Source organism: Puma concolor, chromosome C2 (genome assembly GCF_028749965.1).
Source record: "Puma concolor isolate L17-30 chromosome C2, mPumCon1.1.hap2, whole genome shotgun sequence".
Taxonomy (NCBI): Eukaryota; Metazoa; Chordata; class Mammalia; order Carnivora; family Felidae; genus Puma; species Puma concolor.
Window position 1 is genome coordinate 85,754,740 of NC_141675.1, and position 17,758 is coordinate 85,772,497.

The 17,758-nt window shown below is 44.2% G+C and overlaps 1 protein-coding gene and 1 long non-coding RNA gene across 7 annotated transcripts in view; both read right to left on the minus strand.

Annotated features, from left to right (window-relative positions):
- Positions 1-3,401: 3,401 nt before the first annotated feature.
- LOC147577382 (uncharacterized) lies at positions 3,402-3,827 on the minus strand. Its single transcript, XR_015240221.1, has 2 exons — positions 3,710-3,827; positions 3,402-3,471 (listed from the first exon to the last, which is right to left on the minus strand). It is a non-coding gene; the product is annotated as an uncharacterized LOC147577382 (long non-coding RNA).
- A 2,556-nt stretch (positions 3,828-6,383) lies between these two features.
- Positions 6,384-17,758, minus strand: part of TMEM44 (transmembrane protein 44) — a 36,593-nt gene continuing 25,218 nt past the window's right edge. For 2 of the 6 annotated variants that reach the window (XM_086675041.1, XM_086675037.1), the window contains 2 exons: positions 11,482-11,514; positions 6,384-8,483 (listed from right to left, as the gene is read on the minus strand). In XM_086675041.1, coding sequence (XP_086531167.1) covers positions 8,373-8,483; positions 11,482-11,514 — 144 coding nt within the window. In that variant the 3' untranslated portion in view covers positions 6,384-8,372. Of the gene's footprint in view, positions 8,484-11,466; positions 11,515-17,758 lie in introns of those variants that run through there. The other 4 variants (XM_086675039.1, XM_086675038.1, XR_015240220.1 and 1 more) reach the window with 3 other exon arrangements.

Here is a 17,758-nt window from a genome sequence, read left to right on the forward strand (position 1 = left end):
CCACCAGGCCTTCTGGGTCCAAGGTCAATGACTCCCCCCCGAGGCCCTCTGGAGACCATCCAGGTGCCCACAGCGCCAGGCACGCAGTCCTGTGGCTCACAGGCCTGAGTGGCTGCTGCTCTCGCTGGGTTTGATGCAGCACTTCTGAGCCTGGCGCTTTATTGTGAACTATCTTATCTCAATAGGAAAAGGCAATTCAGGGGAAGAATTTCCTTGTCACGGTGCTCTGGGCTCTCCATTGTCCAGCTTTCTTAGCCCTGGTTCATCCCCTGGGTCTGACCATTACTCATATCCCTGGAGGCACCTTATCAGGGCTGTCTAAGATATAGGACCTATTTTTTATTCAGTACCAGACAAACTGGAATCTGTCCATCTTTTGTGTCCTGACATCATCCCACAATTAGCCCGCTCTGAATCCAGCCACACTGGAAAGCTGCTTGAAAAGCAGCCTGCAGTAATCTGGTTGGTTCCTTCGCAAAGCCCTAAGGTTTCAGGGTCCTCCACTGGCGAGGATGATGAAAAGCCGTCTCCTGGTGGAGCTGACTGTGAGTGTCTTTACTCCTGTACCTTCTCCCCAACTTTTCACTCGGGAAAACTTCAAACCTACAGAAAAGTTGAAAGAATCATCTAACGAACATACCTACTGTTCACCGAGATTCACTAGCTGTTCATTTCATCTCATTCACTTTATCTCTTTCTTTCCATATACATACACACCTGAAAAATATATATTCCTCACCTGCCTCAAGCCACTGAAAAGTTGCTGAGTCATAATGCTTCTCTCCTAAGTAGTGTGGCATGTATATCCTAAGAATAGGGCACTCTCATTTGCAACTACTGTGGATGGAACTGGAGGGTATTATGCTAAGTGAAATTAGTCAGAGAAAGACAAATATCATATGACTTCACTCATATGAGGACAAAACAGATGAACATAATGGAAGGGAAGCAAAAATAATATAAAAACAGGGAGGTGGGACAAAGCATAACAGACTCATAAATATGGAGAACTGAGGGTTACTCGAGGTGTTGTCGGAGGGGGGATGGGCTAAATGGGTAAGGGGCATTAAGGAATCAACTCCTGAAATCATTGTTGCACTATATGCTAACTTGGATATAAATTAAAAAATAAATAATTAGGGGCGCCTGGGTGGCGCAGACGGTTAAGCGTCCGACTTCAGCCAGGTCACGATCTTGTGGTCCGTGAGTTCGAGCCCCGCGTCAGGCTCTGGGCTGATGGCTCAGAGCCTGGAGCCTGTTTCTGATTCTGTGTCTCCCTCTCTCTCTGCCCCTCCCCCGTTCATGCTCTCTCTCTGTCCCAAAAATAAATAAAAACGTTGAAAAAAAAATTAAAAAAAAAATAATTAAAAAAAAAGAATAGGGTGTTCTCCTATACAACCTAACACTATTATCACTCTCAAAAAAAATGAAACAATGTTAGCTAATATGCTGTACGTATTGAAATTTCCTCAATTGCCCCAATAATGCCATATAGTGTCCCATCCCTCCCTTTAGACTCCTTTATACCAGTACAGCTTTCTAGTTCTTTTGTTTGGTTGTTTTTTGTTTTGTTTTGTTTTGTTTTGTTTTTGTCCTTCATGACATTTAAAAAAACCCAAGGTAGTTGTTTTGCAGAATGTCCCACAATTTGGATTTGTCTGAATGTTTCCTCAAAAGTATATATAGGTTCCAATCAAAATAGTGGACAAGACTATTTCACAGGTGATGTTGTATCCTGTTCAGGATATTGCACCAGGAGGGAAATGATGCCAAATTGTCTCATTTTGGTGATGTGAATGTGATTACTCGGTCAAGGTAACATCCTCCAGATTTTACCATTGTAAAGAAACCCATTTCTGCTTGTAATTCATAATTTGTGGAGTGATATTTGAGACCCTGTGAATATTCCCAATAACCTTCCACCTGATGCTTTTAGCATTTATTGAGATCCTTGCCTATCAATTATTATTATGGTGGATCACTTTGTCTTTACCTAATTAAAAAAAAATACATACTCACTATAGAAAAGGTGTAAAATACCAAAAAGTATAAAGGAAATATAATTTCTACATACACAGACAGAACAAGATAAAAATGCATGCACAACACACAGCACAGTTACACATGAATTTCCCCTTTTCCTAATGTTTATGCAGATTTTGGGGGGGGTAGCATATATTCATTTACAACTTTCTTTAGTTTATTTTGTCTAATTATATAATAGATATATACTAATTGAAAAAGTCTGTAAAGAACAAAAAAGCATTACAAATTATAAAATTCATTAACATATCCCGGGCAAAGTTACACATACATTTTCTTTTCCATATGCCTCTTTTCTTATTTATACTAAGAACTCTGAAAAAGTTCTGTCCTTTTAACTTTCCTGCCCTGCCTTTAAATAGCAACTAGGCTGTCATATTTTCCCAGGGGCTCTCTCCTGCTTACTTTCCTCAGTTTGGGAGTACTTACTATCTGGTCTCCCATTACATTACCTTTATCTGGTCTTGGGGGACATACTTGGCAATGAGCTGGATGGGAACAACAGCATCTGCTTGAGCCACAGGGTTTCTCTTGAAACAAGGATGTTTATGCTGCAAACTTTAAAGGACAGGGAATTTAGGGGGAGATATTTTTTAGTTGGGGGTGTATTTAACTGCTTCCACAGTGGAGAAGCCACTACTACAAGAATTCACATCATCCCTTTGCAATGGAAATGCTAAGAATGACTGATAAGGCTCTTCTGATCTTACTAGTGAATGATGTTCTTAAAATAATTGCTAAAAAGGGGGGCACCTGTGTGGCTTAGTCGGTTAGGCACCTGACTCTTGGTTTTTCACTCAGGTCATGATCTCACGGTTTGTAAGTTTGAGCCCTATTGGGCTCCATGCTGATGGTGCAGAGCCTGCTTGGGATTCACTCTCTCCCTCTCTCTCTCAAAATAAATAAACCTAAAACATTTTTTTAATTGCTAAAAAAACCAAAACAGCTGCTAACAGTGGCACACTCTCCTGTGTTCTACTACTTTTGTTACTTGAAATTGTCTTTTGTTAAGTTTTTATCTTAACCGTGTTAGAACTGGGAATCCTTGGGGCACCTGGGTGGCTCAGCTGGTTAAGCATCCAGCTCTTGGTTTTGTATCAGGTCATGATCTCACTGTTTGTGACACTGAGCCCTGTAGGATTCTCTCTCTCTCTTTTGTCCCTGCCCCTCTCCTTGCTTGCACATTGGCCGCTCTCTCTCAAAATAAATAAGCATTAAAAAAAAAAAAAAAAAAGGTAAAACTGGTAGGAAGGACGGGAGGGAGGAATTGAAAATGGAAGGAAGAAAGGTGGAGGGGATGAGCAGGGCACTGTTACTTTTCTTCATAAACTTTTTGTTACAACCTGCTTCTTTTGAAAAAAAAACTGTGTATCCGCACTACCTTTCTTTCAAAAAATATGTGTATTTAAAAACAAAGATGAGGGGCGCCTGGGTGGCGCAGTCGGTTAAGCGTCCGACTTCAGCCAGGTCACGATCTCGCGGTCCGTGAGTTCGAGCCCCGCGTCGGGCTCTGGGCTGATGGCTCAGAGCCTGGAGCCTGTTTCCGATTCTGTGTCTCCCTCTCTCTCTGCCCCTCCCCCGTTCATGCTCTGTCTCTCTCTGTCCCAAAAATAAATAAACGTTGAAAAAAAAAAAATTAAAAAAAAAAAAAAAAGATGAGAGTGACTTACAGTACACCATAAAGGATGTCGAGTGCCCTCAACTACGCTAGGTACGGTAGAATAATCTTAGAACCATCCCTTTAAGACGCAAGCCGGGCGACTCGCACACCAGCCGCAGCTCAGGCCTACTCTCCCGACCGCAGCCAGCCCGCGAGGCGGGAACCTGCGCGCCGCGCGGTGGGTGTAGAGTGCGCATGCGCCAGACCGCCCAGTTCCTCTCCTCCCGGAAGTGCCCGGCGGGTGGTTTGAGTGGTCCGCTGGACGCCGAGGGGTTGGCGGCTTCCCCGGGAAAGAGGTCCGCCGATAGGAACCGGGGTTAAGTTCTGGCAGGGCCAGCAGCGGTTCCCGCACCTCCCCTCGTAGTCCTACGTTGCTTGAAGAGGGGCCAGCGCACCTGAACCCCATAGGGACTAAGCCCTGCTACAGTCACAGCTGCAGACCCTGAGGACCCGGAAAGGAAGAGCCGGGAACCTCTGTAGTCAATGCCGGCAGCTGGTGGAAAATTTCCAACGGAATGGGGGTGGGGGGTATGATGAGTTCTCCAAGCAATGGATTAATTTGAAGTGAATCTGAAGGCACTTCAAGTGAACGCGCTGTTGAAGTGTCCAGCCCCAGAGGAGCAGTCCTGGATGCCTGGTGCTTGTTTAGCTTTCAGAGTTTGGTAAGGAAAAAGCAGATCAGATGTTCTCTAAGTCATTTGATTTAGCACCGCTTCTTGAACTTCTTTCTTGTTTAAGGTCGTCCCTCTCACCTGATGGTGACCTTTGGGGTAATATCGCACAGGATGTGTAAACTTGAAAAAGATCTTTGTCAACATTGCATTATAGCTTGGCTTGTTTCAAGGCAGAGCCGTCTCTGCTAAAGCATCACCCTGAACTTGGGGGGAAGGGGAACAATGAACAGTGTAAAGTCGGAGAGAGTAGAGCAATGCCCTCATGATTGAAAAATGCGGAGGATGATCAAGTAGGCACTGAAAAAGAAGTGGACAGAATCTTCGAAATATTTAGAAGTCAGTCTTGAGACACTCCTAAGACATCTCTAGCCTTTTCCTCAGTGATTGATACAGATCCCTTTTCTTGCACTGTGGAAAATATTTTTCATATATCCTTCAATATGAGAGATGGTTTAGCAAGAGTGAGCCTTGAGCCTGCCAACAATAGAGGCTCTTAGTATTAATAAACTAAATGAAGTCACCAGAATCCCCAAGTTTGGAAACAAGGTGTTAATAGTTTTTGGTTTTCAGTACTGGAAGGAACCTGCAAATAATTTTTTTTTTTTTTAAATTTTTAGAGAGTGCATGAGCGGGGGATAGCAGAGGGGGACACACACACACACACACACACACACACACACACACACAGACACAGACTATTAAGCAGTCACCATGCTCAGTGTTGAGCTTGATGCGGGGCTCGATCCCATGACCCTGGGATCATGACTTTAGCCGAAATCAGGGGTCAAGTGCTCAACTGACTGAGCCATCCAGGTACCGTGGAATCTGCAAAATTTTTAAATGTCAAATGCTGTGATGTCTTCGTGTTATAGCATAGACAGATTTTATCTTAATTGGATAGCAAAACTCAAACAAAAGTATATATTATATAATGAAATCTATTTTCACAGTAAATCTGAAATTTGTCTTTATGTTTTAATATCTTTTTGAGAGTTTATAAAAATGCCAATCTTCTGTGGGAAACAAACTCACTGGCATATTCATAAAAGGGAATACAGGAAAGAAATCTGGCCTAACTTCCGTTTTACAAATGAGGAAACTGTGACCCAGAAAGGGAAATGACCAGGATCACACTTAATCAGATTTGGGAGCTAGAGCCCAGCCATGCTCCTTGGCTGAGTGCCTCTCCTTACTCTGTAGGAGGAGTTCATACCCCATTGTGACAAACATGATGTGAGTGTGGCATCAGATGTTGTTCAAAGATCTCTTCCTCATGCTAAAGTACTGGCAGGAGATAAGGAGACAGTGGTTCTTCAGGGTCTAGACAGGACTTTAAGAAAGTCTTAGTGATCAGAACTCTCCCTAAAGGATACAGACTTCTTTGGAATATAAAATGGTGAAATATTTTTTGGACGGGGAGGAGCTTAAGTAAGGGCTAGCTAGTCAATTCTTAGGATTGTTAAAGGGATTCAAACTGCTGAAGTCCCTTCTGTCTGTGGAGCTGCTGTTTTGGGTTACTCACTGCCTTTCAGCACATAAGTGGCCAGGAAGTATAGGGAGGAAGGGAACCAATCCCTCTTCAAGGTCTTCCTTTGAGTCAGGTATTGTGTTATGCATTTCATATATGTTGATTTACTTAGCGTTCACAACAAGCTTTGTAGATAGGTATTATTCTCAGTCTACCTCAGGTCACGAAGGTTAGGTGATCTGCTCCAAGCCACGCAGATAACAGGCAGCACCACTGAGACCATACTACACCATCTCTCATATCCGGATGAGTGGGCAGTTTGTCCCCTGTGTAGGTTGCCCCTTGGTGAGTCTTCAGAGCAAGGAATTCCCATATCCTTCCGGTGTGACTAACAGTGCGGATGAAGCTACAGTGGAGGCCTGGGGCAGGGACACTCCTACTAGGAGAAAGGCATTTTGGCTGGCACCTCTTCACAGAGGCTCCAGGGTTCCAGAGCTTTGCATAACAGGCACGTTCTCATTGAACAATGAGACCAAACTTTGCTTCCGACATTTTCAGTTTAATAGTTCACTCTGGGTGAAGAGACCTGGGATTCAGCTTTGAGGCAGGATTGGACCACAGCCATAGGAACTGGTTTGTGAAGGAAGCCTGGGACGATGGGATCTAGGGAGACAGACGGCATCTGGGACTCAAGTAGTTTGTGCTGCTCAATCAGCAAGACTGTTTTGACGTTCTTGGATAAATGGCCACTTCCATCAGGATCCAGCCAGTTTCTGATGCTCCAGGGAGCACGGGCCAGTCTCCCCTTGAGAGAGGGAGGCTGTGCTACAGGCAGACTCCAGAGAGGATATCCTGCCCCTGTGCCTTATCTTTCTAAAGCTGAGCCCTCCTCCTGCCCTGCTGTTATCACTCAGATTAAATGTTCTCCATGTTCCTACTGTATCCATGACTACATTTCTGCTTCCTGAAAAGTTGTGGCCATAGGTAGAAAAGCCTCACCAACCAGGTGTGGCCTACCTGAGGCATGTCCATCACCTTCCTACTCTGGTATCAGTCATGGCTACCAATTAGCCACAGTTTTAAGTGCCAGCTCCCTAGGCTCCACGGCCTGGTTCCTTGCCAGCCTCTTCACCTTGTAGCCACTGTTGCACCACCCATTCTGGCCACATCAGACTCATCCTTCCTTGACGAGATTCCATCCTTCCTGGTGTCCAGTCCTCTGTAGGATTTCATCTGGAATGCTCTCCCCACCCCATCCCCCACTCAAATCTTCATCTTCTCTCAAAGAACAGCTTCTGTGGTTAAGATCACAAAGCCACAAAACTGGCTTTAGCAAACTCCATTACAAGACACCCAGGGATCAAAGCAGTTGGATAAAGGGGATAGAGTTCACTTCCAGCTTAGAAGGCACTCAGAGGATTAGTATCTCCACGGAGATCTATGGAACCAATCTGCTTCCCTGAGGCACTCTCTTCGTTGTGCTGGGATCTGCACTACTCCTTCGGAGAAACTGGGCAGCTGTGTGACTGAGTCACACAGGCTGCCAGGGGCCATCCTGGAGCAGAGCTGTGTTTCTCGGCATGTCTCCCAGTTCCCCTTGTGGCTGGCTTTTGTGGCTGTGCTGGGATTCAGACATCTCTGTACTACATAGTGAGATGCCTCAACTCACTCAATCAGGATTTATTCACTCCAGTGTTCCTCCCACCTTGGCCCCATTCCCTCCCTCTTTTCCCCCTCCCATGATCACGGTATCAAAATAATCCTAAAACGGGATTGCTGTGCTTGAATTTGACACCTCCCACCATGCCTCCCACCCTCCACATGCTTTCGTGTTAGCTCCTGAAGCAGACAGTCCCCCTCACCTGCAAACCCTGCCCAGCACACACCTTGCCAAGTTGGAGCAAGTGCTGGTATCTAAGGCAATTTGTTTTGCTTGCCCTTACATCACCACCGATCTTATAAACTCCTGGTTGACCAAGCAGTCCTACCTCTAGCTTCCAGAAGAAAACCCAAGTGGGTGACTGGAAGGGCAGGAGCCAGGTCCCATTAATACCAGGGATCATGTCTTAGATCTCCAGCACATGTTCCCACCCCTCTCGTCTCCTGGGCTTAGCCAGGTCTTGCAGAATGAGGCTGTACTGAGATCCAAACACATTAGCTATTTGTTAGATGTTCCTGTCCCCTAGCAGATATTGAGAGTATAGCTGAATCTGAAGGGAAAGGGAAGAGCAGGTCCAATGCCCTTTAGATGAAGGTTTCTACTTCGAAGCAAGAGTGGTCTATGAACTTCTGATCTTCAAAACAAACCACATGCCCGGGTCTGTCCACAGGACCCAAGGTCTTAGCTCCATTCTGAGCTGTGATGCAGACCAACCAAGCTCAGTGACAGCTCCTGGTTCTTCGCTTTCACGGGCGGCCTCTGCGGAAGCTTAAATTCCCGCCATGGGTGTCACTGCAGGTTGCTCCCTGCTCAGTTCCTGACACAGGCTTGACTAAGGGCTCTGAGCTGATGGGCTTGCTCCAGGTGTTACTCATCAGATGTCAAGACCACTGGCCCCAAGGAGCACCTGTGCACCTGGGATCTGAGCATCTCCACGTTGTCTTTGTTCCCTTCAAGATTTACATCTTCAGGGTCCCACTGTGGAGAAAAGACACAAATGGTACCTTGGTGGAACCAAGACTCTTCCCATCTCTTACAATGCCCCACCCCAAACAATAACTCCAGTCCTGGTTCTCATGACCCAGGCACAGACAAGGAGAAATAAGGACAGGTTAATCAGGCCTAACGGGACAAGTATAAGTTTAAATCAAGGAATTAATGGACAGCCACCCTGAACAGACCAGCCCCACTTCCCTTCCTACCCCCCTTTTCCATCTTTACTCTAGTGAGACTGAGTTATGTTCCTTTTATCCTGAGACTTCCCACCTCCATGCCTAACTCATTCCTGGAATAGACCAGGCAAATTCAACCCTTTCTTTATGGCCCAGGTAAGTACCTCCTCTTCCAGGAAGCTTACCCTGACTGCTTTCACCCATTGAGCTCACCCCCTTCTGTCTTTGTACTGCCCATACCCTTCATTTGCAGCTGAACATGCACAGCCCTGCCCTTTCTCTGGGCACCACCTTGTCCTTCCAGGGAAATGATGAGCTTCTTAAGAGCAGGGCACCAGTTTGCTCTTGCTACCTGCCCCTCCTCCCACCATGCATTTCCTGTTAACTTGAGGCTCAGCAGACTTGTCCAAAACACTTAAAGCTTGATTCAGAAGGGTGGTCACTGGCAGAGAATATTTCATTACTCTGATTCAGACAAGTATGGGAAAGGTTAGGAATAAAAGGTTAAAAACAGAGAAGCAGTCATAGCATTGAGGACACTGTTTGCAAAGTCCTCCTATTGTTCTCATGTGACAAATGACAGAGAGAACTTTTCACATGGCCAAGAGCAGGGAATCCTTGGTGAGTCTAGCCATGGGAGCAAGTGGGGGTTGGACTCAAATCCTCTTTCTGCCACTAACTTGCTTTCTCTTTCTTGGGCCTCAGTTTCTCCAGGGGTAACCCGGAGTGTTGGATCAGTAACTACATATGATCTCTTTAGTTTCTGAGTTTCTATGACTAATGATTCTGAATGACAAGGTTACATTTCACATTATTAAAAGACCCAGGAAATAATATAGGAAAGGATGTGTTAGCCTAGACCTGACTATCTGTTTGGACAAGAAAACACAGCCAGTCGTGGACATGCACTCCACGAAAAACACTCCACCAGCAGCTCAAACTTAAGCTGAATAGGGGCGCCTGGGTGGCGCAGTCGGTTAAGCGTCCGACTTCAGCCAGGTCACGATCTTGCGGTCCGTGAGTTCGAGCCCCGCGTCGGGCTCTGGGCTGATGGCTCAGAGCCTGGAGCCTGTTTCCGATTCTGTGTCTCCCTCTCTCTCTGCCCCTCCCCCATTCATGCTCTGTCTCTCTCTGTCCCAAAAATAAATAAACGTTGAAAAAAAAAAAATTTAAAAAAACTTAAGCTGAATAAAACAGCCCAGTCCTTAGGGGTCCTGGATAAGGTCTGCAAGGCTCCCTGAGCCACTCAGTGGGCATCACTGAGAGAAATGCCCCCACCATGCCAGTTGTAAAATACAAAATGTGGCTTTGTTTTTAATAGAAAGGAAGTGCCCAATTCAATTAGTGATTTACTGATAACTGAGTTCTACTACTTGCTGATTAAAAATAGTATCATGTTGGGGCACCTGGGTGGCTCAGTCAGTTAAGCGTCTAACTTTGGCTCAGGTCATGATCTCATGGTTTGTGAGTTCAAACCCGGCATTGGGCTCTGTGCTGACAGCTCAGAGCCTGGAGCCTGTGTCTCCCTCTCTCTGCCCCTCCCCCACTCACTCTGACTCTTTCCTTCTCTCAAAAATAAATAAACATTAAAAATAATAATAATAATAATAATTTGAAAAATAACATCATGTTAAAACAGCCACCTCATCCCCAGTGACCCTGCAGGCCAGGGACTAAGCTGATTGGGTTGGTGCTGCTCGACCCCCAGTACCTGTTTGGGGCTCTGCCAGCCCCTCCAGTGCTAACTTCTTATTTGTGGTTGCAGACTTGGGGGGACAGCAAGAAAATCCCAAGTTAAAGAGCCCCCCTGGCCCTTCAGCCTCCGTGGTACAGGTGCCCAGCAGTGGAAATAGGGGCCTGTTCCATTCTTTGAGGATGGATAGTATGCTTTTCAATATATGCTGTTTCCAAGCTGAGGCCCATGTTCTAGATCACAGTTCTCTGAGTGTGCTATGGATCAACCTCACCAGAAGCAGCCAGGATGCTCATTAGGAAGGGTGATGCCAGGCATCCTAGACCCTGTCTGGTTTGGGAACTAAGGTTTAACATTTTACCAAGCTCCTTGCATGATTTTTAGCTGCCCTGATATTTCAGAACCCTGGCCTCTCCTGAAATGGCGTCTTAAGAGTTGTTCTTGCTACTTACTCCTGACCAATTCAGCTGCGGGAAAACAGAGCCACTTTGATCAAGTGCACTCTTTGAAGTGGGTTAAGCCTTTGAAAGCATTTTAAATCTCTTTCTTCTGAATCCCCAGAATAATGTGTTTAAAAATCTCACTTTAAGCAATAAAAAAACATTGCTGGAATCCAGGCATAAAGAAAATTTGAGCAAAAGATGATCTTACCAGAAATAATCCTGGGAGACGACATGCACAGGTGTTTGTCATAAAACATGTGCTTATCTGTCCCTTGCAGGCAAGGGTGGCAGGGAGACGGCTGCCAGCTGCCCAAGGTGACAGTGTTGGGGAATGGTTATCTCCACCCCTGCAGCCACCCCCAGCACCGCCACCAGTGGTAACCTGCAGCTACTCCACTTGTCCATGGACCTTTGTTCCAAACCATGCTTCTCCTTGGGTTACACATCTTTGGAGTCCCTACCAGATGGTTTGGGCACAGCAGAAAGAACTCTGAACTGAGAGAGCCTGGAAAATCCCCTGATCCTCTGACTCGCCTCTGTTTTCATTCTTTCTTTAACTAAAGGAATGTGGCATGGGCCCGGCCATCCAAGGGGGGGAGATCACAAAAACAGGAAATGGAATCAAGCCACAGGATGTCCCTTCTGGAATAGAGTATGATTGTCCATACCTGCTCCAAGTTTAAGGCTTCCCAGTACTTCTGCTGCAGAATAAAAAAAAGAGATGGAAAAAAAAGTGTTGGAAGGATTTTGCCAGCATCACAGAGCAGAGCAGAGCTCAGCACCAGCACTGTCTGCTTGGTGAGTGAGGAGGCAGGCCCTTCAGTGATCTGGAGGCAGAGGAAAAGCTGACTTCAGCAAGCAGAAAGGCAGCAGCTATGGTGGCTACAATTTAGCTAAATGATCAACAGGATAATTGTGATAATTATGAAGGGCTGCAGGTCCTTGGAAAAATTATACAGATTTAAAAATTACTATTATTAGGAAGTATTATCAGGCATAATAATAAATCTTCCATTTATTAACCACATGGCTGAGATGAGTCAACTCAAACCCATAAAACTAAAAGAGATGCAAATAAAATCCCCACCTCAAAAATACAGGACATTTGCTACCAGCCAAGATTCACTTTTAATCAGCCTTTACTGCATGGGTGGTTCCACCCCAAGGCTCAAACATGCCTGACTCGGGTTCTTGAAGGGTGGTGTGATGGTCCGCTCTGGTTCGTCTGGCACCTCACGCAGTGCCTGGGAGACGTGTGTTTCTGACATAGAGCGCTTATGAACCTACAGACGTCTGTCGTACCGATCTGTCAATGTCTGTCAAATTGAATAGCTGCCAACCTGCACAGTCCACAGGACTTGCCATTGTTGTCTCACATTAACACAAATCCTCCGGCACAAAAACAGACACTCAGATCAATGGAACAGAGGAGAGAACCCAGAAATGGACCCACAAACATGGCGAACTAATGTTTGACAAAGCAGGAAAGAATATCCAATGGAATAAAGACAGTCTCTTCAGCAAGTGGTGCTGGGAAAACTGGATAGCGACATGCGAAAGAATGAACCTGGACCACTTGCTTACACAGACACAAAAATAAACTCAAAATGGATGAAAGACCTCAATGTAAGACAGGAAGCCATCAAAATCCTCGAGGAGAAAGCAGGCTAAAACCTCTTTGATCTTGGCGGCAGCAACTTCTTACTCAACACGTCTCCAGAGGCAAGGGAAACAAAAGCAAAAATGAACTACTGGGACCTCATCAAAATAAAAAGCTTCTGCACAGCGAAGGAAACAGCAAAACTAAAAGGCCACTGACAGAATGGGAGAAGATATTTGCAAATGACATATCAGATAAAGGGTTAGTATCCAAAATCTATAAAGAACTTACCAAACTCAACACACAAAACACAAAAAATCCAGTGAATAAATGGGCAAAAGACATGAATAGACACTTCTCCAAAGAAGACATCCAGACGGCAAACCGACACATGAAAAAATGCTCCACATCACTCATCATCCAGGAAGCACAAATCAAAACCACAATGAGATACCACCTCATACCTGTCAGAATGGCTAACATTAATAACTCAGGCAACAACAGATGTTGGTAAGGATGTGGGGAGAGAGGATCTCTTTTGCACTGCTGGTGGGAATGCAAACCAATGCAGCCACTCTGGAAAACAGTATAGAGGTTCCTCAAAAAAATTAAAAATAGAACTACCCTATGACCCAGCAATTGCACTACTAGGTATTTATCCAAGAGACACAGTTGTGCTATTTTGAAGGGACACATGCACCCCCATGTTTATAGCAGCACTATCAACAATAGCCAAAGTATGGAAAGAGCCCAATGTCCATCGATGGATGAATGGATAAAGAAGATGTGGTATTTATATACAATGGAGTATTACCCGGGAATCAAAAAGAATGAAATCTTGCCATTTGCTACTATGCGGATGGAACTAGAGGGTATTATGCGAAGCGAAATTAGTTAGAGAAAGACAAATATCATATGACTTCACTCATATGAGGACTTTAAGACACAGAACAGATGAACACAAGGGAAGGGAAGCAAAAATAATATAAAAACTGGGAGGGGGACAAAACATAAGAGACTCTTAGATATGGAGAACAGAGGATTACCAGAGGGGTTGTGGGAGGGAGGATGGGCAAAATGGATAAGAGGCATTAAGGAATCTACTCCTGAAATCATTGTTGCACTATATGCTAACTAATTTGGATGTAAATTTTAAAATTTTTTAAAAAAGCCTCTACTGTTCAATTATTTTAAATTTCCATTTAAAAGATTTGTTTTAAATGTAAAATATTTTTAATAATTATTTTTTAATTAAAAATCCAACACTTAAAAAAAATTTTTTTAATGTTTATTCATTTTTGAGAGGGAGACAGAGTATGAATGGGGGAAGGGCAGAGAGCAAGAGAGAGAGAGCGACAGAATCTGAAGCAGAGTCCAGGCTCTGAGCTGTCAGCACAGACATGGGGCTCAAACTTACGAACCATGGGATCATGACCTGAGCCGAAGTCGGACACTTAACCGACTGAGCCACCCAGGTACCCCAAATCCAACACTAAAAAAAAGTAATCTGTATGTCCAATGTGGGGCTCAAACTCACAACCCCGAGATCAAGAGTTTGCATGCTTTACCTACTGAGCCAGCCAGGTGCCCCTTAAATTCCCATTTTAAACAAGTTTTTAGGGGCACCTGGGTGGCTCAGTTGGTTGAGCATCGGACTCTTGATTTCAGCTCGGGTCATCATTTCATGGTTTGAGGGATTGAGCCCCTCATACAGCTCTGCACTGACAGCATGGAGCCTGCTTGGGATTCTCTCTCCTTCTCTCTCTCTGCCCCCCTTCTGCTCATTCTCTCTCTCTCTCTCTCTCTCTCTCTCAGAATAAATAAACATTAAAAGGGCACCTGGGTGGCTCAGTCAGTTGAGCAACCTACTTGGGCTCAGGTCATGATCTCACGGTTTGCAGGTTCGAGCCCTGTGTTGGGCCTTGTGCTAACAGCTCAGAGCCTGGAGCCTGCTTCGGATTCTGTGTCTCCCTCTCTCTCTGCCCTTCCCTGCTCATTCTCTGTCTCTCTCTCTCTCCAAAAGATAAACATTAAAAAAGTATACATACAAATTTTTAATTGTACATTTTTTAGTCATACATCAACAAAAGAATATCCAATGAACACCCATGGACATACCTTATCTTATTTGCTCTAGCTCCCCAATTTTTTTATTTGTTTAAATATTTTTAAATAAATAATTTAATCTGTAAATGTTTTAGTATGTCTCTCATAGATAAGGACATTTTTAAAAAGTGTTTATTTATTTATTTATTTATTTATTTATTTATTTATTTATTTTGAGGGAGAGAGAGAGTGCAAGTAGGATAGGGGCAGAGAGACAGGGAGAGAGAGAGAATCCCAAGCAGGCTCCGCACAGCAGAGCCGGATGCAGGGCTCAAACTCATAAACTGTGAGATCATGACCTGAGCTGAAATCAAGAGTTGGCAACTCAACTGACTGAGCCACCTACGTGCCCCATGGACATTTTTAAAAAAATCCTAACAACAGTGCCATTATTAGACTTAACAAAATTAGTGATAATTCCATAGTATTCATCTTTTAATGACATCCTGCTGGGGGAGGGAGACATAAACTGAAAAAAAAAAAAAAAACTACAGGACTAATTGGAAAAGATATGAAATCACAAAAAAAATGACAGTTCTACACACACTGCAAACGACAGAAATGTTGGTGAGAATGTAGTGGTTGAAAAGTGAAGTAACTTTTACAAATGTAACCGAACTAAAGAGACAAAAGAAAAGATGCTAACTTTCACCTTTCTTTAGAAAATACAGATGTTCATGCAAAAACAGCGACAGTAATCTGATGTTACCACAGTGAGTAGCTGTTTTGTTGTTAAAAAAATTATTAAATGCAATGTGCTATACTGAAAGAGAATAAGAATATTAATGGAAAAACTGGTGACATCCAAATAAAGTCTCTAGTTTAGATGATAGTAATGCACTAGTGTTAATTACTCAGTTTTGATATTTAACATTACGAGAAAACAGGTGAAGGCACACAGGAACTTTCTGTACTACCTTTGCAGCTTTTCTGTAAATATAAAATTATTTCAAAATAAAGAAACTTTAAAGTCAAGCAAATAAATAAGCAAACAACTAAACAGGCTTACGTGTCCCTCAAATGGATTGATAAGAAACCTTGAAACTTCCTTTCCAAATCTTCAGCATCATAATCTAAAATTTAAGAACCCTGCCCTCTAGTGGAAGTAGGAGAAGTTCCTTTTTTAAGCCGACGATGATAATGTGCCTAAGGAGTGGAATTAACCCAAATCTTGGTAACTGAGATCTCTCTCCATGCCCGTAAACGTAAAAATAAGATAACATTTTTCTAATCCTTTCTTAATTTCAAGAGCAAAATATGTTAATTTTTGTACAGATTTTTCTCCAAAAACAAAATGATTCTAGCCCATGAATTTTACCCCAAGAAAAAACCTCCATGAACAGTTATTGATTAGCCCTCTGAAATACAAATACATACACACACAAACCAAAATGTGCCAATGGCTTTTCTCCCTTGAGTATTACCACAGATCTTGAAATTGTCTTTAGGACCATGATTCTATCACCTCCATGAACCACACAGCACGTAATATTTCAACTCAGCTCATTTCTAAAGGCACACTTCTTTCTGCTTCTGAAACCAAGAAGCAACCTGTAGCCCCTGTTTACCAAGCAGGCAGTATATTTTCCTTTGCTCCTGAAGGCTTTTAGGAAACCATTGAGGAAACAGGGTCACTTTCCAGGATTACATTTTAGACCGTGTCATCTTACATTTAGGGAGAAGCGACTTTTCCCAAGACTGGGGAGGTGACATGGTGTTGGACTCAGGACAGATCATAAAATTTTTTGCTTCCTCTGACTATACAATGTTAAGACTGGCCAGGCACACACCAGCTACGATTCTCTCCCAGAATTCACTAAGTGGATTTCCTTTTGACCTGGAGCCTTTACAGACTTTAAAACAATTACTGTATGCTTCAAAATTGCACCCTTCCTATTTCTCTAGTTCATTAAGCAGTTCCATAGCACTTACCCCAGATCGAGCAGGGATTCACCTCCCCACGTGTTCTTTCCTCCTCTCTACCTGCCCTCTCTGCCCTCTCTGCCTGCCCTTCCTTCCCAGCTGTTGTGGGGAAGATGGAATGGGGGATGGGAAAATGCTTCACGGGCCATGAAGTCTGTATGCAAGAGCCGGGCTTCTGTAGAAAGTGTCCCCCCCCCACACCCCCCTTGTTACTGGTGGCTCTGGGTCGTTTAACTGCTCAACCTCTCCTTGTTCGGGGCTGAACGGGCCCATTATAAACTGGATCAGCGAGAGAATTCTGACCTACAGCGGGCTGGTTTCTTTTACAAAGACGACAGACAGCTTCACGTCAGGGACATTCCGAGGCTGGGACAAAGGGGCCGAGACAGAGAAGTCCTGTGTATTAAAACAGTGGGCTGCAGGGTTAGGCAGGTGCACCTCCAAACTCCAGCCACAAGGAGAGACAAACACTGTATTTAGGTCAATTCCCAGTGGGAAGGCCTTGGCAGCCTTGGCTTCTATTCCTGATTTTTTTTTAACCATTTTTTTCCAGTTTTATTGAGATAGAATTGACATGTGGGACAGTGTGTTCCTCACTGTTTGCAGTAAATGTTGTTCAGATGCTTCCCTGAAAAACCGAAATGGTCTAGGGAAGGGCCAGAGTGGGCATGATCAAGTTTGATTCAGGAACACAGGACACTGAGAGGTGCCTGAGTGGCTCAGTTGGTCAACTGTCTGACTTCGGCTTAGGCCATGATCTCACAGTTCATGAGTTCAAGCCCCAAATCGGGCTCTCTGTTGTCAGCACTGACATGGCGTCAGATCCTCTGTTCCCATCTCTCTCTGCCCCTCCCCCCTTGTTCTCTCTCTCTCTCTCTCTCAAAAATAAATAAACATTAAAAACAACAACAACAACAACAACAGGGGAGACGGTGTGGCTCAGTCGGTTAAGCGTCCGACTTCAGCTCAGGTCATGATCTCACTGCTCATGAGTTTGAGCCCTGCGTCAGGCTCTGTGCTGACAGCTCAGAACCTAGAGCCTGCTTCTGATTCTATGTCTCCCCCTCTCTGTCTGCCCCTCTCCTGCTCACACTCTCTTTCTCTCAAAAATAAATAAACGTTAAAAAAATTAAAAATAAAATAATAAAAACAACAACCCCAAAACACAGGACACCCAGTAAACGTGAATTTCAGATCACAAATAATGTTTTAGAATAAAGTGTGTCTATCTGAAATTCAAACTTCACTGTACATCTTGTGTTTTTTGTCTGCTAAATCTAGCAACTGTACTCAGGAATACAGGAAAGGCTTCCTGG